The 24,651-nt window shown below is 37.5% G+C and overlaps 2 protein-coding genes across 6 annotated transcripts in view; one reads left to right on the top strand and one right to left on the bottom strand.

Moving 5' to 3' along the window:
- Positions 1 to 8,731, top strand: part of ELF2 (E74 like ETS transcription factor 2) — a 60,205-nt gene extending 51,474 nt beyond the window's left edge. For both annotated transcript variants that reach the window (XM_051965408.1, XM_051965409.1), the window contains one exon: positions 441 to 8,731. In XM_051965408.1, the coding sequence (XP_051821368.1) occupies positions 441 to 1,068 (628 nt within the window). In that variant the 3' untranslated portion in view covers positions 1,069 to 8,731. The remainder of the gene's footprint in view (positions 1 to 440) is intronic.
- Positions 8,732 to 11,582: 2,851 nt separating this feature from the next.
- Positions 11,583 to 24,651, bottom strand: part of NOCT (nocturnin) — a 35,099-nt gene continuing 22,030 nt past the window's right edge. Inside the window, exons 1-4 of one of the 4 annotated variants that reach the window (XM_051965414.1) lie at positions 23,882 to 24,168; positions 23,672 to 23,782; positions 15,522 to 15,791; positions 11,583 to 13,627 (exon numbers count right to left, since the gene is read on the bottom strand). In XM_051965414.1, the coding sequence (XP_051821374.1) occupies positions 12,792 to 13,627; positions 15,522 to 15,791; positions 23,672 to 23,774 (1,209 nt within the window). In that variant the 5' untranslated portion in view covers positions 23,775 to 23,782; positions 23,882 to 24,168 and the 3' untranslated portion in view covers positions 11,583 to 12,791. Of the gene's footprint in view, positions 13,628 to 15,521; positions 15,792 to 23,671; positions 23,808 to 23,881; positions 24,169 to 24,651 lie in introns of those variants that run through there. The other 3 variants (XM_051965410.1, XM_051965413.1, XM_051965412.1) reach the window with 3 other exon arrangements.

Below are 24,651 nucleotides of genomic sequence, written 5' to 3'. Positions count from 1 at the left end.
CTGTTATTACCTGCCCTCTTTTGGCACTCTGGGATCTTGAGAATACCAACCTCACAGTGGGATAAATGGCAGCAATGGTTTTGTGTCTTAAGTGTTCTGAGGTTCTCAGTAATGAAAATGTGGTTCTACTTTTAACATGTTTCTCAACTAACATGAATTGGTTTATATGTTTAACTATTAATGATAATTTTAGCTTACTTTCTCATGTTTTATAGTCATAGTGTTCATAAGATAACTAAGAGAAAAAACCAGAATTAACTTTATTTCAGACTGTAAGAATTACCAAAAAATATGTGACTTATGGAACCAGAGGGCATTAGTTGTTATTTGCATTTCCTTTTTTCAGTTCCTTCCACCTGAAGACATGTTAATAAGTTCGTTCTCTCTCTCTCTCTCTCTCTCTTTCTCTCTCTCTCTCTCTCTCTTCTTGGATTTAACAGGACAGTTCGTGTGGCAATGCAAGTGCCTGTTGTCATGACCTCTTTGGGACAGAAAATTTCAACAGTGGCAGTTCAGTCGGTCAATGCAGGTTCATCTTTAATAACCAGCACCAGCCCCACAACAGCAACCACTCCAAAGGTGGTAATTCAGACAATCCCTACAGTGATGCCAGCATCTACTGAAAATGGAGACAAAATCACAATGCAGCCTGCCAAAATCATCACCATACCAGCCACACAACTTGCACAGTGTCAGCTGCAGACAAAGTCAGGCCTGACTGGATCAGGCAGTATTAACATAGTTGGGACTCCATTGGCTGTAAGAGCCCTCACCCCAGTGTCCATAGCTCACGGGACACCTGTAATGAGACTCTCGGTGCCTGCCCAGCAGGCGTCCAGCCACACGCCCCCCCGAGTCATCAGTGCGGTGATCAAGGGGCCAGAGGTTAAATCAGATGCCGTGGTTGTAAAGCAGGAGCCTGAAGTGAAGACTTTGCAGCTGGTACAGGAAGAAAAGCCAGCAGATGGAAGTAAGGCTGTGACCCACGTGGTAGTGGTCAGTGCTCCCTCCACCATTGCTCTTCCACTAACAGTGAGACCAGAAGGCACAGTGACGTGTGAGAAGTGAGGCAGCACCCAACTGCCTGGCAGAGGAAGCACAGACAGGGATGGGACAGCATCAAGAGCATGCAGGGAGACTTGACAACATTTTTAATGCATACGAGAAAGCAATCAGAGACTTACTGGAAATAAATTACCTTTATCCCATGTTTAAGTGGGACATGAACTGTATACACATTGAGATGCTGACAGAAAACTGCCTCTTACAGCAACATATAAATATAAAAAAGGGACCAAGCTGTTCACTACATTATCAAGTTACACTAAGACTTGGAACACTAAAAAGAATTCTGTAAGAGGTGATCTTTTAAGTTAGGGGAGGGGGGAAATAGGGAAGGATGGTCTCATTGTTACAAATAGCAAATTTTGATGCATTTTTTTAATGCATACCAGCAATTATTACTGTGTGAACACAGTACTCACTTAACTGGTGCTATGTGAAGACTCTGCTAATATAGGTATTTTAGAATGTGAAGTGAAGAATGGATCCAAAAGCTTCTGAAAGAGGACAACGAAGAAAAGAGACCTAGTGGAATTTTTGTATCATATAGCTTAAGCTGATTTAAAACAAAAGCCTTAGACTGATTTTCAGTTTTCTTTCTTGAAATAAGCTAATGGCTTGTTTGTGTAAAGCTTTTTTTATTAAAAGAAAAATTTTAAAAATCTTGTACCTAGCACAGTATTGTTATAGAATTTACATGTAACATATTTTGTATGGTAGTTTTAAGTCTGTCACTTTCTTTAATTGTGGACATAGTAGCAGCTGGCTTTGGCCTTTGCTGACACATGCCTGTGCCGCTCACCCAGCCTTGGCATCTGTGCATACATTTCAGTCTCGGCTCTACTCTTTCACTAGAAAGTTCACGCTCAGCATGAATTTTTGTCAGGTAGTTTTAAACCTGTATTTCTTTCTTTTCTTTTCTTTTCTTTCTTTCTTTTTTTTTTAGTTCAACTTAAAGGAGGGAAAGTACCAGTGTTCAGAATTGAACTATAATAGTTTGTATATTCAACATTTGAAGTATATTATATTTTGTTGTACTCTTGTTTCAAAGTGTATTCAAGTAGGTTTTACTGAAATATAGAAATGAAATTTATTTTGTCCTTTGTTTGGTCTCTGGCGATATTTCTGATGTTTAGAGGTAATGGAAACAAAGTAATTATAGTTACTGTGGCATTTGCCCTATGATATACATGGTTATAAAACTTTGCTCAGCAGATAATGGAAACTGGTTTAGAAAAGAGCTAATTCTTTGCTATCTGCAATACAAATCTTTGGTTTTACCTAGAAGTTTTGCCTTTATTTCTATTAGTTATCAATTCAGCAGGTATCAGCTGTGTGCTTTTGCCATTCCATTTCTTTATGATAAATTTGAATTCTAGCATTTAAAAAATGACAACATATCATATTAAAGGTGAGATTTAAAAAAAAAATCAGAAAATGTGTCTAGGTCCAAATATAGTTTAAAGTGATTATATGTGCTGATTAGAGATACTTTTTAATCTTTCTTAATTACACATTTGTTCAAAAACTACTTCATACTTTTAGAATGAGTTAAACTAAAAATCTACTGCCTTTACGATTTGTTGTCATTTAAGTAAGGATGGCAGTGATGTGACTATCAAAAAGATATAAAGACACCTAGTTGTTTTAATTCCATTTTGGGAGTTAGAAGAGGGAAGGAAGAATTCACAGGTTTAATAAGCTGTTGTTAGCATTATTTCTTTGTATAAATATCTTACACATATGTGGTGCTTTAAGTATATAGCATGGTTTTTACATAAATTTGATCTTCATGATAACCAAGTGAGATAGGCAAGATTTATCCACAGTTAGGCTTTGAAAGTTGATGTAACAGCATCACAATTTGAGTTTCTGATTTCTATTCCAGTGTTGTTGCTGTTGTTTTTTAAAAGAGTGATCACAGAAGAGCATAACTTCAGCATTAAAATGCCATATTGGCAAAGGAAATAAAAAATGAAGTACTAGATCTTCTCTGAGGCTGAAATCCAGATGTTCATATTGTCCTTCCTGTTTCTCTTGGGGGTTAACTTTGGATGATCACTTTGCAAAGGAGGATTTCAACATGGAAAAAACCAGATTTTATATAAATAGAAGTACTTATATATAGGAATGTATCTAGAGAAAAAGAGCTATAGAGAGGTAAAAATAATATTACAAAAGAAGTGCTAAAGATACTAAGCAGAATTGGCATTTCTTTAGTTATTAGTACTGGCTCTGTTTTCTTCTGTCTTCAACCTTGTCTCCAATAGGTTACTTACTATAGAGACGTCGGCATCCCTAGGGGAGGACCTCCAGGCCAACGTAAATCTCTGGTGAGATATTGATTACTTGTTTCTAACCATATTATTTAAAAAACAATTCGGCAGAACCACTATCATTACAGTACAAACAGCATTTTACAAATAGGAATTTTTAGAACTTAGGAAAGGTAATGTCAGGATTACATTGAGATGTATTTCATTATAACTGGAATCAATTAAAGGGATAGAATTGAAATAAAGACAGTTGCATATGGTAGAAATAAAATTTCTTAGTCACCAGTAGCTGCTTAACATGTGAATAAAATGCTTCTGATTGTCAGCATATCAGTATTTTAGTGCCTACGATGTGCCCACCATGGTGCATAAAAGTATAAGAATATTTCTTGTCCTCAAGCAGTTTACTTTTGGAGATGTGGCTAACAACTGAAATTGTGTGAGATAGATTATGAGATTATGAATGCCACAGAAGTTTGGAGACAGGGGGAACTCTGAAGGCTGGATGGATAAAGACTTCATAAAAGAAATAGGGCTCAAGCCTTGGAAGGTAGGATTTAAGTAAGAAGGGAGATGAAGTAAGGGTTAAATTTAAAAAAAAAAATTATTACCAAGTATCTATTGTGTATATAAGCAGTTGCTCTGCTAGTATTCAGTAAGAACATTTGGAGACTAGTAAAGTAAGGGAATGTGACACGTGCTATCATATGAAATAAGACAAAGGCCTAAGAAATGAACAAGCAAAATCTTGTATTAGGTCAAAAAGGGGAAAGGCCATTGGCCGATTTCTCAAGACAGGCTCCTTCGAACATAGGTAGAAATTCCTTTGCAGGAAGAGGTAGCAGGCAGTACTCTAGGCATTAGGGGCATCCTAAGCTAGACACAGAAGATAGGAAACCAGAACTTCACAAAAGACAGTCAACAGAAAAGATGGAATCACAGAGGCAGAAATTAGCATAATGTGTTCAAAGCACTAGGAAAAAAGCTCAGCGTGACTGCAGGAGAATGAAGATGTGGGGGAGTTAGGAAAGACACTTAGGATGGTAAGGGTGAGCCCAGATTGGTAAATACTTTTAAGTAGTGCCAAAAAACATTGGAGATGGGCCTAGAATGAAATCACTTATAGAAGCCTTGTGACTTTAGGCAAAAAGTTTAGCCTCCCTGAATCTGTTTTCTCAGAAGGGTTGTAGATTCAATGTGACTACATTAAAAGAATTTTGTAACTATAAAGCACTGTGTATGTATAAGTTTTAATTTTTCTTTTATTTAATGAATCAGTTGATTAGGTAGGTGAGAAGAAATGACAATGTTTTCTGAGTAATCAATAATGTGACATGTTATAAGATCAATCTAATAATGTCTTGCTCAGATGAAAGGGGGGGTGGTAATATGGAGAAAACATATTAAGTGAGTGGGGAGTAATCCAACTATGATGTAATGGCTAAAATGGAAAAAAAGTTAAATGGAACCAAACTTTGTAACTGGTTGTGGGAAAGGGAGAAGTAAAGAAAATTATTTTTATTGTTTTGAGCTTCAATTTATAAGCAGGTTGGGAATAGAAACTGATTTTTAAAGAAAACACATATTTGGATTTAGGTATCTTGTGTTTGAGTTAAAAAATGAAGCATCAGATTAGAAATGCTTTGCATTAGGTTGTTGGACATTTGGAACCAAATAGTTTTAACCCTGGACCACAAACAGGTTCTGTGGAAGTTTGTGTAAGGAAAAAACCTTGAGTCTTTGTGAATATTTATAGTTTGGGGTAGAAGAAGGAAGAGAAATAGCTTGTCATTTTGGAAGTAGGAGAACCAGAGTAAAATCTTCTAAGGAGGGTGTCAAGAATCACAAAGATCTAAAAATCAAATCCAATTCATAACTAGAAATTCCTGCTACACTTACACTGGAAAAACTCCTCACCACCTTTGAAAGGCAGCCTGTTTTGCTTTTGAATAGTTTTAATTTCTCTTTAGGATAATTTCTCTCAGGTGATGGCTTGCTAAACCTTTCTTAGTCTTGCTCTCCAGGGTCAAAGAGAACAAGTCTAAGCCCCCATAACATTATAAACTTTTTGACACTTGAACCAGGTATGTGTCTTTGCCAGGAAAACCAAAAACAGTTCCTTCAACTGACAATGGGTTCCAGTCTTTGTTGTTTTGAATTCCATTTAAATAAGCTCCTCTTTGCCAAAGTCCCTAGAGTGCCACCCACCCAGACCTGAAGACACTTTAGATGTGGGATGACCGGGGCAATAGGATTATCACCTCCATTGCTCCAGTTATGCCTCTTGGGGCTGTCAGTCACGAAATACAATGGCCTTTTCCTGGTTTCCACTCTTGTTTGAACTGCAGTGGACCATTTCACTTTCTAACGCCTCCTCAACACTACCTGCTCTCATCTGACTTCTGGATTGGTGACTCCTCTCTCTATATTACTGTGAACATTTATAAAGGTTCCACCTGATCTCTTTATACCTTTCCATGACAGCTTCTTTCACTTCTGTAGTTTCACTCTATAACTCCAATTTGAATGATTCCAAGTCTCTATCTCCACCTTAGAATTCTTCCCTGCCCTTTATAATAGCACATCTGCTAAACATTTTCACTTGAATTTCCTCTTGACACCTCAAACTCAAAATATACTAAATAGAATTTACCAACATATTGCTCAGATGCAGAAGAGGGAGGGGATGGAGGAAAATGAAGATAGTTAAATGGAGGGGATAAAAAAAATCTAAGAGATTTTACATATAGTGGATTATGATAGTTAAAAAATTTTCTTTCATAGCTAAAAAGATTGTATAAATATCCAGCCATCAAATATTGATAACTTGATCTGGAGGATTATAAATTGCAGCAGACAGTACTATGCTGAAATGGCCATGCTTTCAACTTTTCCTTTTTATATTAAAGCTACTAATTTAGTAGCTTATGCTGGAACTGCAGTATTTTAATGTCACCTATAATGTTTTACAGAGTAGCATATTTCTTTTAAGCCTGGACAAGTCAATTATAGAATGTTCCTCAACTTTGATAGTCTTAGTTCTGTCACTGATTTGCTGTGTGACTTTCAAGTCACCTCACAACCCAGGGGTTCATTTTTTTTTTTTTTAAGTGTGAAATGAAGTTGTTGGTGTACCAACCATTTTATCCCAGTTTTCCTGATCTATAGTTCTGGGATAATATAGCATAATGCAGAGAGCTGAATTCTGAATACCAGAATCAAAATCCCACTTTTAATATTTATTACCTATTGAATTTAGATCAAGTCACCAGACCTTATGTGTATGCAAAAACTCCCTTGGATTTCTTTAGCAAGACTGTGATTGCCTGGGTGGAAAAAAAGTTTTCATGAGTATTGCATGCTAACAAAAGTGAATGCTCCTTCACATATGGTTTTTATGAATTGTTTTTCCTCTTTTGAGTATATTAACATTAAAAGTAAAGCTTATATTAAAACATATTGCTTGTACAGAAACTGGAGCCCTGTTCTATGACCTGCAATGATGGGTGCCAGGAAGAATAGGCAGAAAATGTAAAAATTAGCTCATACCCAAAGCAGAATTGAATAATAAGCCTAAAGTCAAATTTGGACCAGATCGTAACATAGAGACATGATCTTCGTTTGAAGCTCATTTTCTATTATCCATTCTATAGCATTCATTAATCATTATCAAAAGGTTTTTCTTAAATGGTAGTCTTAAATCCATTTAATCCAGAAGATAGCTGTGATTTAATTTTTATTATAAACTGAATTGGAGAGAGAAAAAAAAATCAGAATTCAGAGCTGGAAGGGAACTACCCATATCTAAGGAGAAATATTCCCCACAATATCCATGACAAGTGGTTATCTAGATCTGGTTGAAGCCCTTCAGTTATAGGGGAAATCAGGATTACTTGTGGTATATTCCTTTATTTTTAGGGCAATTTATAAGTTTGTGAAATCTATCTAATTTGGTTCCATAAACATTTTTATTAGGTGTCTCTTATGTGCAATGAATTATTGCTAGAGTAAATGAATTACAGCTGGTAAAAAGAGAAGTGAAAAGGAGACCAGGAGACCATTGTGATATATACCTCAAATAACAGAAGCATAGACTTGAGGAGAATGGATATTTATCTAATCCAAAATAAAGTGACCAATTTAAAAAAAAAAGGCATCAACTATACACTAGAATTTGTAGATACATAAATGTCATTCCAAAGTAGTCATAGGAAACTATATTTATTCCATTACTAAAGTTTTGGGGATTTAAAAAATTATTTTCTAGAATTCTTGGAATAATAACTAGGAAAACTATTCTGCATGAGTTGTGGAATTGGTCATGGAATCCACAAGTAATGTGGAATAATTTGAAAGGCTTGGGACACATTCTTTTGAATATCTGGCAAATTTTAACTTTTAACCTTTTAAAAACTCCATTTTATTTTCAGTTCTGAATTCTTTCCCTCTATCTTCTCTCTCCCTTACTAATTAAGGGGGAAAAAAAAGAAAACCCAAAAACCTCTTGTCTTAAATAACTTGACAATTTCCTTGCCCTCAAATAAAAATAAAAAAAAAAAAAGGATAAAGCCTGAAGAATAGTCTCACTCACTTTCAGTACTGCACACTGAAAAGAGGACCCTACATAATGTCTTGGCAGAACAAAGAGCTTTGGGTTTGGAATCAGGGAAGATCTGGATTCCAATCAAAGCTTATACTATGTGATGACAGGCAAATCATCCAACATCTCTGGCCTAGTCAGTCATACCTACTTGACAGGGTTGGTTGTAAGTGTTAAATGAGATAAGATTGATTTTTGTTCCCTATGCCTGGAAAGCCTTCCCTTTCATTCATCTCAAGGAATCAGTAGCACCACTTGATCCTCCAACTCCATACAAGTTAGTTGGGCTCAATTTTGATTGCATAGCATCCCCTCCTCCAGAAACTGCTTTGTATTTACTCTGTATATTTTGCGTCTATCATGTACAGTATATGCTATTCCCCCCCAGGAATGGTAGCTCTTTGAAAGGAGGGGTTTTGTATCCCTTTTGTCTTTGTTACCCCAGCGCCTTGTACAGTGTACCTAGGACACAGTAGGTGCTTAATAAATGCTTACTGAACTAAATAAAAAGTAGGTAATTGAGCTTGGTAATATTGTTTGAGGTCAAATGGTCTTTGGAGGTAGGGCCAAGAGATATGAAAGTTTTTTAATGGCAACATGTATGGGACAAATACATAGCCTCTCAAGGTAACAACTTTGAAGGTTGATTTCTACGGTTCAGAGTTGGAAAGGCCATAGAGGGCAACTTACAAGGATTTTTAACCTGGAATCCATATGATAGATTTGGGGAGGGAATCCTTTGAACTTGAATGTAAAAATAAATAAAATAAATAAATCACATCCTTTTCACTCATCTTTGTATCTTATGCATTTTATTTTCTATCTTTAAGAACATTTGGAGAGGAGGACTATAGGCTTCCCAATGGGTCTGTGACAAATAGGTCAAGAACCATCACACTTTTGTCTAATCCCTCATTTTATGGATATCAAGAGGTTGTTTTAATGCTTGCTCTTAACTAACACCTGCTTTCCTTTCTAAGTGTTTGCCAGCAACCTTAATTGAGATCTTTCTTAGAGATAAATATGTTGATGTTTAAAAAAAAAAAAAAGTTATCGTTTCCAGGATCTATTTTTTCCTTGGAAAATCAGACAGTTGTCTTGATTGCAGTTTTCAGGATCTCTCTCCTGTTTTCCATTTCATAAAGATGACTGACAGTCTCTTCAATTCTATCTGCCAGGTCTCTCAGAGCCCAGGGCTTTAATTTGTCCCAGTCTAAGGACTCTAAGTCAACAAGCATTTGTTGTTGCAAAGTCATTTAAAGCAGCTGAGTGCTTGCTCTCTCTCTTTTGTTTATTTGCCTTTAGTTCCTTCTCTCAACCATGATTTTTGGTGGTTTTTTTTTCTTTTCATGCCAAAGATTTTTCACTAATGAACACAGAAAAATCAAATACATCTAGTTAAAATTATAGTATTGGATCTCTTCCCTCCATTCCCCACTTATGTTTTTGTTCCTATATAATTACTGAAAGAGTTCTTGGTACCTTTTATCTTTTTTGCTAGCCTCATTTTCAATCTGATATTTAGCCTGCCTGACTCCTTTCTTAGATCCCATGGCTCTCTAACTTATGTACATTTTATACATTTGTACAAATGTCCTTTGCACATTTCAGCTATGAATCTGTGCTGCTGCCTTCTTTTGCCTGAATGACTATGCAATTGTAATTGTTCCTAACCAAAAAAGGATTGTTTGGTGTTTAGAGTGCCCTTAAGCTGCCTCCTGTCCTTTTGGTAGGTAGCAACGACTCTTTAGGATAAAAGCCCAATTTTTCCTTTCTGAATTTAAAAAATACCCCTGCTTTTCTTGAAACACTGAGTTACATGTCTAACTCCATTCAAATCTTACAAGGTCTTAAACAACCAACATAGGTCCCTTTTTATTTCTCTATTGTCAACTAGTTTTTTTCCCCCTCAATGATTAGAATAGCAAGAAAGTCAGATGCTCAGTGTTTCACAGCAGAAAGATTTCCATTGATGTCCTCCCCACAACTATTCCAACTTTCCATTTTCTAATCTGTTCTCCACAAGCATCATGTGTTCGTTGTATGTGTGTGTGTGATATATGTATTGTGTACATATCTATATTATCTAAATCTCAATTTATCTTCCACAATATTACTAACGTTTCTTCTTTGATTCTTGTGACTGTTGGTCATCTCTGCTACCAGGTAGAATGCTTTAATGTCGTGTTCTGGATAGTGTAGAGTAGAAGATAATATCCCTATCCCTAAAATCTGTGCAAATGGCAAAAGAACAATGATACTGAATTGAGACAACAGAGTCAAGGCACACAATATAGAGTCATAGAGCCTAGGATACTTGGCAGCTGGATGATCCATAGTTAGTATGAAACAAGGTTGTTCAAATCGGCCCTCCAGTTGGTTTCCACAATGCTTTTGTATAATTTTGATTTGATCTAAAAGCATTTCCCAAGGTCATAGTTTAGACTGGGTAGAATGGATTTGAATTTTGTAAATTACCCCTTATAATAATAATACAGTAGTACTTAACACTGGATTATTTCTCCAGCACAACTACACAACAAGAAGGTTGCTACTGTACCTTTGCATGAACCACACATTTTGGGGGTAAACACATGAGATGCTAATTGCAAACATTTTAGCTCCCACAACAACAGAACATTTACATAGCACTTAATGTTATCTCTTCTAAACAACCTCTGAAGTGTTAACTCCATTCCATACATAGGTGAAGAAACAGGTTGAAAGCATTTGACAGCTAGTGTATAAAAAGCTAGGATTTGAACTCAGATCTTCACTTATAAAGGACACTTTCCATTTTACTCCACTGCCTTACCATGTACTGTCAATCCAGGGTTCTAATCTTTCCTCAGAATCACACCAAGCCTTCAAGTTTCACAGCATTATATTAATTAAGACCATCCAGTTTAAACCTTTTTTTTTTTTTTACAGATAAAAAACTGAGACCCAGGGAGGTCATACAAGTGTCTATTTAAGTATCAAAGACAGAATTTGAACTCAAGACATCTGACTGAAGTTCAGAGGCATAGTGATAGAGCACATTGTGATCCGAGTTCAAAGCCTAGCACTGTAACACCTGTGTGACCTTTGTGGGCCTCAGTTTTATGGCCTGTAAAACATCCTGAGGCTACTTCAAATTCAAAAATCTGATTCTGTGACCTCACCTCAGCTTTAGTCGCACCGATCCTCTCACTCCTATTGTCTTCCAACAGCATCTTAACACCAATATTAATATAGTCACACAAATCCATTTCTTGGTTCCATGATGGTAACAGTAGTTACGATTTCTTTCTCAGGTTGTGAGGAAGAACTTGTCCTCCTCCTAAATTTGTGTTTTCCTATGTTAAAACCTAGCCTTATTATGAACATTTAGACTGTATAAATAAATAAAGACTCATCAAGAATAACAACACAGATTTGCCCATTTGGGGGCATATTATTTTTCGCCTACTGAAGGTACCATCTAAGCAACTATGAGGAAGACAAATACATGGTAATCACCTACTTTCCCCGTTTTAAAGTATTATTTTTTTGTGACTGGACAATTAATATTTCTGGTGTAGAAAAACTGGATTGTAAATAAAAGAACTTGCTTGAAATGGCTGTTTTTAAGACTAAAAAAGACTTGAGATTTCAGGAGCAGCTCAGCTTTTAAAATTTTTTATTAAATAACTTGAACATTTACAACCCATGGTTCAGCAATTCTATTTGGTTGATTTTGACTAACTCTCATTCCCGGTATAGAGTTCCAGGTCTTCTTTCTAGTCAAACTACAAATTTCACTGTGCACTCTTAAGTGACTGCCCATCTTTTTATAGCCTAAGTCCTTATAGCGAGGAAGGACCCTCTGATTTTCTCAGGCACCATACTAAAACAGCTCTCGGAAAAACAAGAACAACCCCTCCCCCCAAAAAAAACAAAAACAAAAACAAAAACCAAAAACCCAACCCTATTCTTGAAAAATTCCAGTGTCATTTATAAAATCTTAGGTCAAAGTAGACTAGGGTCACCTAACAAATTGATGTATAAGTAAAAAATACATAAAGTAGTGGTTAAGTAATTTGGATCAACTCACATTTTTGCATGAAACATGCATGTAAACAGAAAGGATGTGGCTGTTCTGGATGGAACAGATTAGAAAGGACACAGGAGAGAGATGATGCCTCCCATGAAACAAAAGAAGGAACAGGCTCCCCAACTTGATATGGCTCTACCACTTGAAAACACAACCCTGGAACAAATATTCTGTTTTAAACCTGTTGTGTATTAGCACTGTTTTATCAGACAGACTAAATACGAAAATGGTTAAATCTATCTCAAGAAGAATGCCAAGAAACCTTCACTGGCTCTACAAACATCTCGTATGGTTCTCACATGCTAAGATTCTAAACATTTGCTTATGTCATTTACAATGCAATGTTAAAATAATAATAATAATAATGTGGCCATGCACAGTCCTTTCCTCTTAATGTCTTTTTAAATGCCATAATAAATAAAAATAGGAGAGTATTGTCTTGATTTATATATACACCCACCAACCTCAGTCAGGGAAGACTCAAGCAAGTCCACATTGGCACAAAGTCCTCAGGAAGGAGAAAGGTTCCAAATAAATGACATGGTTCTCTTACTTCTTATCAAAAACTAATGCTGAAGGGAGAGAAAACACCACAAGCCAAAACTGGGGTGCACACACCTTTTTTGATAGAGACTTTAATCAAAAAAGTTGTGAAATTGTCTTTTTCCCCCCCAATTTGGGCCATGCCAGAAAGGTAGGCTGAGAAACACAAATCCTTCCTCAACCAACTTATTTTCATTTCCCTACTTTTGCAACTAGAAATTTAGCTCCAGGCAAGCTATAAAAGCTGGTCCTGGTTTTCATTAAAGCTGAAGTCACACACTAAAGACAGGTGGTCAGAAGGGTAATTGAAGGATGGTAGCCGGTTGGGTCCAATCTGTTCCTCGGTGAGTAAGCCAAGAGCTGACTGCACATTTAAAGCGTGCTTGGAATACCAGATATAATCCAGCGTGTGCCGGCACTCCCCAGATGTCCGGATCTTCCAGGTTGTGTACGGTGGTTCTGACTGTCCATCTGCACTCAGCAGTTTATAGGCACTGTTTAGGTTGAGGCTAGAGGAGGCAAAGTGTTTGTAAACTTCCTCGGTGGGTTCTGCATTAAAGTCCCCACAGACAATCAGGGGGATCTTGGCTCCCTGGGTGATGTTCTGCAGGTTCTGGAGGAGGTCACAACCTTGTGCAGATCGAAATCGCTCCCAGCCAGTACGGGCTTTCAGGTGGGTGACGGCAATGCAGAAGAGTCTCCCCGTCTCCTTACACTCCAGTGTCTGCACTATGGCCACCTGGTTAGTTTTAAGAGTCATGGCAGTCAACCTGATGTTGGTACTGTTGACCAGCTTAAATCTATTCTGAAGAAAAAACAAGGCACAGCCATCAGGACCATTGTTGTGTTCCACATCCAGACAGGGCGACCACGGCTTTGGAAAGAAGGTGCCCTGGTAGCCCAGTCTACTGAGGAGCGGGTTGAAAGTGTCAAAGTAGTGGTCCACCTCTTGCAGGCACAGGATGTCCGGCTGGTAGGCCAAGATCTCTTCTAGAATGAGACATTTTCTTTCTTCCCACTTGAGTGCCTCAACAGGGCACTGTACAAAGTTATCTTTGCCTTCCCCAAGAGCTGAAACAGAGAAGTCAGTCAGCTGTCAGCTACAGCAACAGAGGCTTTAAAAAGACCAGTGGCCTACCCTGGCCATCTTTGTGCTATCAGCCCTATAAGCTGCGTGACTCAGAGACGCTAGTCTCTGCAACAGGGACAGGCAGGGTGGATGGGGGCAGGCGGCCATACCTATCAAATGAGGAGTTACCGTAGTGAGATGTCATCATAGACATGTGTGAGTGACCAAAAATATGGACTGCCCACAAGTATGGCAAGATAATGGGACACCCTGCCAAGAGAGAGTGAGAAAGGCAGCATGATGGATGGCTCATCTGTGATCAACTTAGAAGTCATGAGGAGAGAGCATGAACAGGTTACAATCTGCCTCACAGATTGAAGAGATCCCAAATCTGTTGGAATATTTGAGCTGTTAAATTCTCCACAAGAATTATGTAACTTCTTCCAAATGAGAATAGGGTCAATATTTTCTTTCACCTGGTGGATGAATATCGGGTAAAAACACGGAGGCTGTTCTTTTATAACCAAATTGTGTTTTCCTTCAACCCTCAAATGCTATCATCACCCCAAAAGCGGTTGCCTATTTATTGACAATTGGATCAAACTGTTAAGAACTTTCCTAGTCCAAAGATTAGTATTATCAAAGCAAATTTTATTTCTTATTCTAACTACTGATTTTATAGCAATGTTATAAATTTATATATGTATAAATCTGTTTATGGCAAGTATCCATTCTAATACTTGAGTGTGTCTCTGATCTAAGTGATAGGCATTTTTCTTCAAGTGATATAGCTCTCCACCCATGTAGGCTTGCTCGTTCTATGTGGCCCTTACCTGTCCTCCCATCAATACAAAGTGTCAATCCCATATGCCCTCTTCCCCCTTTTCCCTTTGTATGGATACTGGTGAAGTGCACATCTATCCTATCCATTATTTAACTCCTTTTTCCTAGTCACATATTAACATTTTTATACCACTTCTGTTGGGCATGTATATTTATGTCTACACACATGTAAATGTATGTATTTGTGTATATGAATGTATATGTAGTACATATGTACTATATACACATACACACAACAAACATTTATATATGTACATATATTTTTTTATTCTGGAAAAGGGAAATGCAGTGTCCTAAAGACACAAAGAAGAGCTATCATGTCTGATATTTTAAAGAAAGGCAAAAAAGTTCAATAAGTAACAGCAACCCCTTATTAATACAACCTTTCCAAGAAGCGTGCTGTCCATTTGTTTTACTTTATAACCACTTTAAATGCATGGCAACACTGAAAATTCATATATACCCAAATTTATTTATTTATGCATTCTAATACTTCAGTGCACTGGCACTGTAAATTAGCTGGTATTTAGATGTGAGAAGCAGAGGTAGGAACCTTAAGGTTCCCATCTCACCCTGTACTACAGAATTCTGCCTCCACTGTCTTCAATGGTCAATGAGTGTACTGCTTACTGATTACTAGGGGAAGGAAGGGGCAACATAGGCAGATCCTCTGCTAAGGTCCTTCTCCTTTAAATTCTTTCGCTAGGTCCTGGGAGGTTACAGCTTTTTACTCTATCTGGTTAATTTACCAATGACTTTGAGGTGGTTTTTTAAACCCTCTACTTCATATTTTCAGGATTTACATTCATGATCTTCATTTAGTATAGCAATGAGGCTAAAAGCTTGACCCTAGTTATTCCAATTATATCAGTGAATTAGAAAAGGATAAATGTACTAGATCTAATATAAAGTCTTAAAAAAAAATCACATCTGGTACATGTGCATGTATTGGTGGGAGGAGTGGATGAATGGTGGTATACAATTCAACAAACATTTATTACTCCCTGGTGTAGTAAATTTAGGTGTATTGTGGGCAGTTGTTACTGAACATACCTTGAGCAAGGATGTTCCACTGCATGACCCTAATGGATGGGTGGCTACTTGTTGAGTCCGTCCTCAAGTCCACAAAATCCCTCTGGAACCGGGGAGGGCGCGTGTGCAGGACTGCCCTGCATTCCTCAAGCAGCTCTTTGGGATCTATGGGATCCAGCTGTTCTGAGTCAGGAGGCACCAAACAATCTGGGTGCTGGGTGGCTGCCGAGCTGTTCAGGGTCTTGGCGATAGCACCATAGAGCCTGCTCGTTCCGTTTCCCATGGAACACGCTACAGGAAAGGAAAGCAGAGTTACACACAGGGCTCCTTAGCTTGCCCTTCCTTCTGCAAACCCATCCCATTTGGTGTCAAGAGACCTGACTGCCCGCACAGTACAGAAGCTGATGTGCTCCCGGAGCCGCCATCTTCACTGACTAGGGGCAGGTGGAAGAGTATTTTCTGGGTTGAGAAGGGAGGAAATAGATGCCATTTAGGCTAATTTGTACTCTTAAATGAATTTTTGGATGAAGGAACTATTCTTATAAACTAAAAGGTTTAAGTAATTTATTGACCCCAATTACAGCAGGCAATGTGTGTATAATCAATCAATCAATATTTATTAAACACTATGTACCAGGCACTATTGCTAAGCACTGGGAATATAAAAACCAACAAAAGACAATCTAGTGGAGGAGACAATTTGCAAACAAATATATGCAAAGCAAGCTACATATAGGATTAATAGGAAAGGCATTAGAATTAGAGGGATTAGGGAAAACTTCCTGTGGAGGATAGGATTTTAGTTGGGATTTAAAAGTCAGAAAGAAGGAAGAAGAATAATCCAAACAAGGGGGACGGCCAGAGAAACTGTCTAGAGCCTATACCGTATATATGTGTGTCTCTGGGTTTATATATAATACACACATACATACAAATTTAAGTGCTGCCATGCACGTAAATGTGTTTAAAATAAAAAACAAGATTATGAGGCAACTTGTACAGTTGACAGAACTGAATTTAGAACCACAAATCTTGAATGGGCTTCAAATCCCAGTTTAGACACTTGGTAACAGTTTTGCCTCTGTAAAGTAGATACATGTATCACAGGCATATGTGAGGATCAAAAGATAGCAATATAGTAAAGCACTGGGCAAGTTTTAGAGACTTGTATAAATGTCTGTTTAGCTCCCATTACTAATTAAAAGGGGAAGTGGCAGTATTTAAATTTAATTAAATTTAATTTTAGTCCAATCAATTGTGTCTGGTTCTTTCTTAAAGACACTAGAGTGGTGTGTCATTTCTTTCTTCAGTTTATTTTATAGATGAGACTGAAGCAAACTGGTAAGTGACATGCCCAGAGTCTCACAGATAGGAAGCATTGGATTTGAATTCATACACTCTATTCCTTGCACCATCTAGCTGCCCCATTTAAATTTATGGAGAACTTCTAATCTAGGATGACTTCACAATTCACTAAGTCTCATTTTCACCTGAGCAAGAATAAACTTAAACATATAACTAACTTAGTAGAACCTTAAAACTTAAAATTAGAAATAGACAAATTTTATTTTTTTATTCCAATTTCATTTATTTAAAGTTTCCCCAGTTCCATTCAAAACAATTTCTTATTTGTTTCTAGGATTTTTGAGTTCTAGGTTCTCTACCTTAGCCTCACCCACAATTAAGAAGCCACATTTCCAAAAGTCAAGTTAAAAGTTAAAAATAAAGAGATGGAGAGAGAAATAGAGAATGCTTCGATCTATATATAGACTTGATCAGTTCCTTCTCTGAGTATGGATAGGATTCCTCATCAAGTCTTTCAGAGTAGTTGTGGATAATTGTACTACTGAGAAATAACAAAGTTATTTACAGCTGATTATCCCAGAACAGTTGCTATTACTTTGTATATACTATACTTCACTTTGTTTATCATGGAAGACTTTCAAAGGTTTTTTTTTTTTTTTTTTTTTTTTTGGTAAAAAATAAACAGTTAAAAAAAAAAAAGAGAAAACACTACTTTTCTCTAGCAATGTTACTCTTATGAATTCTAGTCCTATAACTGACATGTATGTAGTACTTAAACAAATGACTCTATATACATCAACCTTCATGAAATATGTGCTATTATTATCCTTGCTTTACAGATAAGTAAACTGAGATGCAGTGAGAAGTTGAATGATCTATCAAAAGGAATAATACATATATCAAAAGCAACAATACAGAATTTGAATCCCAGTCCAATGCTTTATCCACTGTGCCAGATTATCCACAACCACCAGATTCAGTCACTAAAATTTGTCCACTCCACCTCCCCAGAGAAAGCTATTTGGCATTAGTTAGTAACTAGTTCCTGAGATTCTTGAGAGATTGGTTATTACAAGGTCCAAATAACATGTGTATGTGCACGCGTACATGCACATACAGGATACACACATGTATAGGGCATACAATGTTCCAAGAGTCTTAGTACAAATTTAAAATTTTAATAACTTCTCAACCAAAGCTAAAAAAAAACTTACAAATTCCAACGTTTGAAAGATTAATTATATAAAACTTTAATGTTTCCTACTAAAATCCAACATAATCACTGTTGTGCTACTTGCCATTCTAGCAAATGTTTGAATATTCTAACAAATATCATCAGCTGTTACTCAGTGACTTAAAGGATTGCATTTGTAATCTGAAAGGTTAACCAAATACTCAGGTTTGGATGTATATGACAGTTTAAAAAATTTTTTATTAAAGCTTTTTATTTACAAAACATATGCATGGGTAATTTTTCAACACTGACCCTTGCAAAACCTTCTGTTCCAAATTTTCCTCTCCTTCCCTCCACCCTCTCTCCTAGATGGCAGATAGTCCAATACATTAAATATGTTAAATTCAATATATGTATACATATTTTGTATATGACAGTTCTGACTTGATCCCATAGGAAAAAATCTGCTGGAGATAGATCTGGTCAACAAGGTGGAGTTGGCAGAAGATCTCCTTACTGACCCACTGCTCTGACAAAGTATCATCAGGAACTGTTCCACATGCAATGAATAATTACAGACCCCTCTCATGATATTCTATCTTGTTAAATGGAAAATATATAATAAATTTAAACAATCTTTTTAATTGTTTGTGGTTGCCTTCAAAGGTTAATGGTGCCATAACACTTAATTCCTTACAATTTCATTAGAGCATCAGATACTCTCCAGATATAAGTATTATCATCTCTGATTTACAGATAAAAAAAACTAAGTAAAGACTTGCTCACAAGCATTCTGATTTACAGATAAAAAAACTAAGTAATGACTTTCTCACAAGCATTTAGAACACTATTCAGTCTAATACTCAAGCCTAGCCAGAGTCACCTTAGCATATTCAAAAGTTTGTTGATTAATGGATATCTCCTTCTCCTGCCAGAGGGCTTCTGAAAAGGCAGAAGCCAAATGCACAACCTGATCTCTTAAAATGCTCCTTTTCTTGAGACTTCTAAAGTCTTTTCCAGGTAAAATGTATGATTCTATAACTATATTGCTTAAAGTTCATCCTACTTCATCGTACAATAAATAGCACATTTACTGCCCTTGGGACACAGAAGCTTAAGTTAGGTCCCAGGCCTTTTTCAGAGACAAAAATTAATTTCTTCAGGGATCAATTACAACAGTAGCTCTCAAACTTTGGCCTTAGGACTCTTTTATACATTTAAAATTTAATAAGGACCTCTCTCCCAATGACTTTTTTAAAACATAGGTTATATAATATCTATCAGAGGTACTGGGATAGACTGATGATATAAAAACCAAAAAAAAAGTTCATAGCTATTCAATTAGTTTCTACTGAAATTTCCTACTTTTCCTACTTTCCTTGAATATATATCTCTTCAAGTTTTATAATGAAACAATTGAGTTAAAATGCTAAAGTGCTTCCTTTAGGGGTTCTTAGCTATTTTGTACAGGCCCCTTTCTCTCTCCCCCCCCCCTTTTTAGGAAGAAGTTTTGAAATGTATAAAATAAAATATTTAGGGATATACATACATAACCTCCTCCCCACCCTTTATAGATTTCTATTTATCAATAAAAGTTCACAGACCTTAGGTTGAGAACCTCTGCCTCAGAATAAATTATAATCAACAGGCCAACCTAGATGTACTTACTAAATAGAGTATCCCCAATTCTCTATTTAGTAAAAGGAATGTGCCACATGACCCTAACCTCAAAGTTTGGAAAAATAGTATAGCAAAAGATCTTCCTTTCAATAAAGAGTTCTTGGGCATGATGGGTCATGGTTCTATGGCACTAAGCTACAGGTATCCCCCACACCCACTTCCATCCTTTCGGTGAAAGAACACAAAGGTTTTATTCATAAAAGGCCATGCTCTTTTGGCAGATGTTACTGATGGAATCTGAAACCAGGGGTGGATCAGACTGACTGCGGAGGTTACCAAAGCAAAGTCAAACACCTACCACAAATGCTCCCAAGAGGACAAGCCTATATATAATACATGTGCTAGCTTTGTCATCCCTTCGCTTTCACTGTGGAGTGGGAAGTAATGTAAAAAGAAAAATTGGGCTGGAGGGGAAGAAATGATTTCTCCTATGATTTTCATCAAAGAGTGAAACTTTTAACTTCTTGCTATGTGTCTAAAACGTCATTCTTCCTAGCCTATTTTTGGCAAATCTGAATGTACATTACAGACATAGAGAAGGGGGATAAAGGGCCTGTGCCTCTGATTTTCTTGAGAATTCACAGTGGAGTCTGGAAGACTTGTACTCAGATTCTATCTTTAACGACAGTTAACTGTGACTGAGCAAATCACTTAACCTCTGAGCCTGAGACTTCTATCTGGATAAGATATTTAGAAAATGTCTATTTAATTAGATAAGTAGTTCTTATCTCAAAGATTTGAGATTATGGATGGGTTTTGGTCTAATGTCAATTCTTTGGTGGATTAGTATGTATGTACACATGTGTGTGATAAGGCCCTGTAACTTCAGATAAATATTTATTGTTTTATTGGGTTGACACTATAACTTTGAAAGCTTCTTATCTCATTCTTTCTGGTTTGGGTGAAAGATTATTTTATTATTTTAACATATAATTATGTACTATATACATATATTTGATAAATCAAAGTCAAATAAGATAGAAATCAGCAAGAATAGGAACACAAAAAATTCCTTTCAATATTTTAATTCATTATAGTCCCATTTCCATTATTCTTGGATCCCTTAACTTTGTCCTGTCCAAAGCCAAGTTCAGGTGTATGTGGATAAGTCTGAGTTCTGAGGAGGAGTAGTATGAGCTTGGCCATTCACAAGCACAAGCATGAGGGCTTCAGGCAGCAGGAGACCTGGATCCTGTGACCAGTGCTCATACTAACTGATGATGTCCCATAGTGAAAGTGACATGTGTCACCAACCTAAAATGCAATTGTTTGTATATTCTTGTGTTTTACATGTGAGTACATGTTTGTTGATATAAGCAGTAATTACTACATGCTAAATAGGTTCCTGGTTCATTATTTTTTTCTTGTTATGACTATCTCATTTTGATTTATAGATGTGTATACTGATAGCTGGTGTATAATCAATGTCTTCTGCAGTCACTTGTAGTCAAAGCATGGCAGGTGATATTTTTTTGCATTGTGCTATATCTATGACACGAGATTGTGAGGCAACTTAAAGTGATCACCTTGTGCACAGAATTAATTATCCTCCTCCAAATGTATATTTTATGCTATGCTGTATTATTCCAGATTACAATCATATGGCTGTTGGATTTGAAAGGTATGGTGAAATTTCAACCCTGGGGGAGAAATCGAAGTAGCTTCCATAAGCTTCTATTAACCAAAGAATAGCTCCGTGAGGGAGAGTGCTAGCTCAGCTGTGTGAAATTCTGTTGAGAAAAGATGTCATGGAACTGAGGACAAAGCTGTCCCTGGATGATAAGTAGTGGAGTGACATGGATGCTAATCTACCAAAGGGGATCTAGGAACCATCAAAACAGGCAAGAAGAGAATCGAGACAAAAAAAATGTCCTGTAACCAGAAAAGAGAGAATATCCAGGGGGTAGAAGATGCTCAGTGTTGTCCAATGTTTCCAAAAAGTGAACAATGAAGCTAAAGAAAAGACGATTGAATTTTGTAATGAAGAGATCATAAGGGCATAGATTTTAGGACTGACCTCATTAAGGAAGGAAGTAGAATACCTGAGGAATTGGTAATTGGCAGCTATAAGGATCTTTATTGGCTGACAGATTTGCACTGAGTGAGCCTCAAAGGAGGTGATGCTAAATGGATAGTCTGGAAAAATGATTCTTATTCTCCCTTTGGGAGAGTGGAGAGTTACGAGTTAAAGGTTCTACTCCAAAGGATAAAAGAATAAATAAGATCTACTTCCAATTATGGCATGGCACAAAATTGGGGAGCGCCAGAACAGAGGAAGAAAAGTACAATTTCAAAGACTAGGCAGCAGCAAGGAAGAGACTATTTAACTGACTGGAAAAAAAACCAGGTTCCTCCCTGAGATGGCTGCCATCTTCACCAGGGGCAGATGAGACTAGGGCTTCTTTGGAAGAATGCTTCCATTGGCAGATAAGACTGGGTGTTTACTGAAGACTGAAGTCTAATGCACATCTTATTTTCCCTTTTTCTTCCTTTCCTTTGCCCATTTAGGCAGAGCTGAAAATTCCAACCAAATCCCATTTAATTAATCACCACTGCTGGTGGTATTTTGCAAGCCAGATATTCTTCATATAAATTATTTCATTCCTATTGTCTACAGGCATGTTGTAACTTGAGATCAGAGAGTGCATGGAAAGACAGCCTTAAAGGGGTTTTGTATGTGAAAACCGAGCTATTTTGTTGGAGTTAAAAGAGTCGGGGTGAGGTGGGGGGGTGTTGTTGTATCAAGTCAGTTTAGTTTTGTGGATGATCTTATAACTGTCCTAAACTTGGGACTCCCCTTAGACTTCTCCCTGAGGTAAAAGCCATTGAAACAAGGGCTTAGGTTGTGCAACTCTGCCCTATTACCCAACCTCAGAGGAGGGGAATGCAGGCAGTGAACAGACCTCCCACAGTAACACCTAACAGTTCAATCAACATTTATTAAAACACCTACATTTCAGCTAACAAAAGAAAAACCAAAAACCTTTCAACAGCTACTTAGTAAATATGTATTAAGTACTCTGGTGAGAAAACTCTCTCTGCCCTCCCGGATTCCAGAAAGAGGATGTAATACAGATACATACAAAGAGAGCCTTCATGGTAAGGTTCTTGATGAGATGCAAATAAAAATGCTACAAATACAGATATTTTGGAGGGAGGCAGACTGAGTCTTCTATCAACTGGCTGAAAGTATAGTGGTTCCCAACCCTACTAATCACCAGCACAGGAGGTCAGATCTGCTTCCATTCCAAGCTGGGCCGCTGCCCACCTAGTAGTCTAGTAACTAGCTCCTCACTCCCAAGAAGTTCATCCTATGGGGGTTGGTCCAATCAGCTCAGAATTCCTGGACTTGAGAAGCAGAGCCTCCCCAGTAGCAAGGATTTCAGACATGTACCACCACTATGCCCTGCTGATTTTTAAAAGCTCATTGCTCTGAGAAAGCTAAAACAAAAATCAACCAAGAAATAAATACAAAAAAGTATCTATTACCTGAGCACTTGATTCTGTTGGCAGGGGGATATTCTAACTGGGGATATCTGACTGATGCATAGTGAAACTACCAGAAAACAATTAAGAAATGGACAATTACCAATCTCAGTAGCTTTGGATAGAATACTCCACATTTTTTGATATATTTCTTCTAATACAACAACACAGAGCACTTACATTTAAGTAGCATTTTTTGGTAGATAAGCCTACACGTATTTCCTTGGTTTGATCTTCACAACAACCTTGCTTTGAGATGGATGCTAGAGGCATTATTCCCATTTTAGAGATGGGGAAACTAAGATTCAGAGGAATCATGTGATTTGTCCTGAGTCACAAAGCTAGAAGCAGCATTTGAATCCACATCTCTCTCAAACCTGAGTCCTACCATACTTAATTAGCTATTTTTTACTCTTTCTCCAAGACAAAGCTATATCCCTACCTCTCAACATAGGGATAGGCAGCAAAAGCTGCAGTCTCTACAAATTACACAACACATTTAAGTATAGTACCATAGAAGTCCTACCTCTTCCATGGAGCCTTCCTTCCCCAAACACAGCGCGCTCTTCCTTCTGTGAACAGGAACTTACTGCTGGTGACATTTCTCTGGCAATGTTCCAGGGAGCCATGACAGGTTCTTAAGCAGGGAAGTGACACACGATCTGAGTTGGAAGAGACCCTTAGAGGTCACCCAGCTCCACCTCCCACCCAATGAAATAAATCCCCTCCTACACACAGGCCATGACAGATGGTGATCCAGTTTCTGCTTCAACACTCAGACAGACCAGCTGCTGCCTGACAGGCTGCCCTGGCAGCAAGGCCCCCATTTCCATTTGGGATGATAGCGGGGATGTCCTTCCCTCCCAAGGACCCAAAATGTGCCTCCCTGCAATTCATAAAAGGGAAGAGAAGGAAAACAGAAATTGTCCCGTAGAAGGCAAATAGATAAATAATAATTAAATCTCAGTTCTACTTAAAGACAAACACACAAAATGCACACACACTACAGACACATGCACAAAATACCCATACATACATACATACATACACCCCCCCCACACACACACCACCTACACACAGACCAGAAATAAAGCACAGTGCAGAGGGCTAACAAAAGCTAACACCAATTTCTGCAAAAGGATTTAGACTTCCCTAACAGTCTTACCCTGCAAGGCAGGCATTAATTATTTTTACCTTATATGTTAAGAAGCAGACACGGCAGGGCTGTCGTCAGGAGGAGCTTGAGCTTATATTGCACATCTCCTGACTCCTGAAAATGCCCAGCAGATGATGATCCTTTTTCAGGAACCATCTTGTCTAATACTACCCACTTCTTGGGCGAGCCAGATTTTCTTCTTTCCTTAGCAAACCCATAGATTTTTTCCCTTTTCTAACACCCAGCCTAGTTTATATCCTGACTCTACGGGTAGCGTCTCTCTGTAAACAATCAACTTTTCTGGATCTTCACCCCCCCTTTTTCTGTGGGTTGCCTTTCCTCATTGGAAT

Source organism: Antechinus flavipes, chromosome 6 (genome assembly GCF_016432865.1).
Source record: "Antechinus flavipes isolate AdamAnt ecotype Samford, QLD, Australia chromosome 6, AdamAnt_v2, whole genome shotgun sequence".
In the NCBI taxonomy this organism is placed as follows: Eukaryota; Metazoa; Chordata; class Mammalia; order Dasyuromorphia; family Dasyuridae; genus Antechinus; species Antechinus flavipes.
This window is presented reverse-complemented; position numbering and strand designations above follow the sequence as displayed.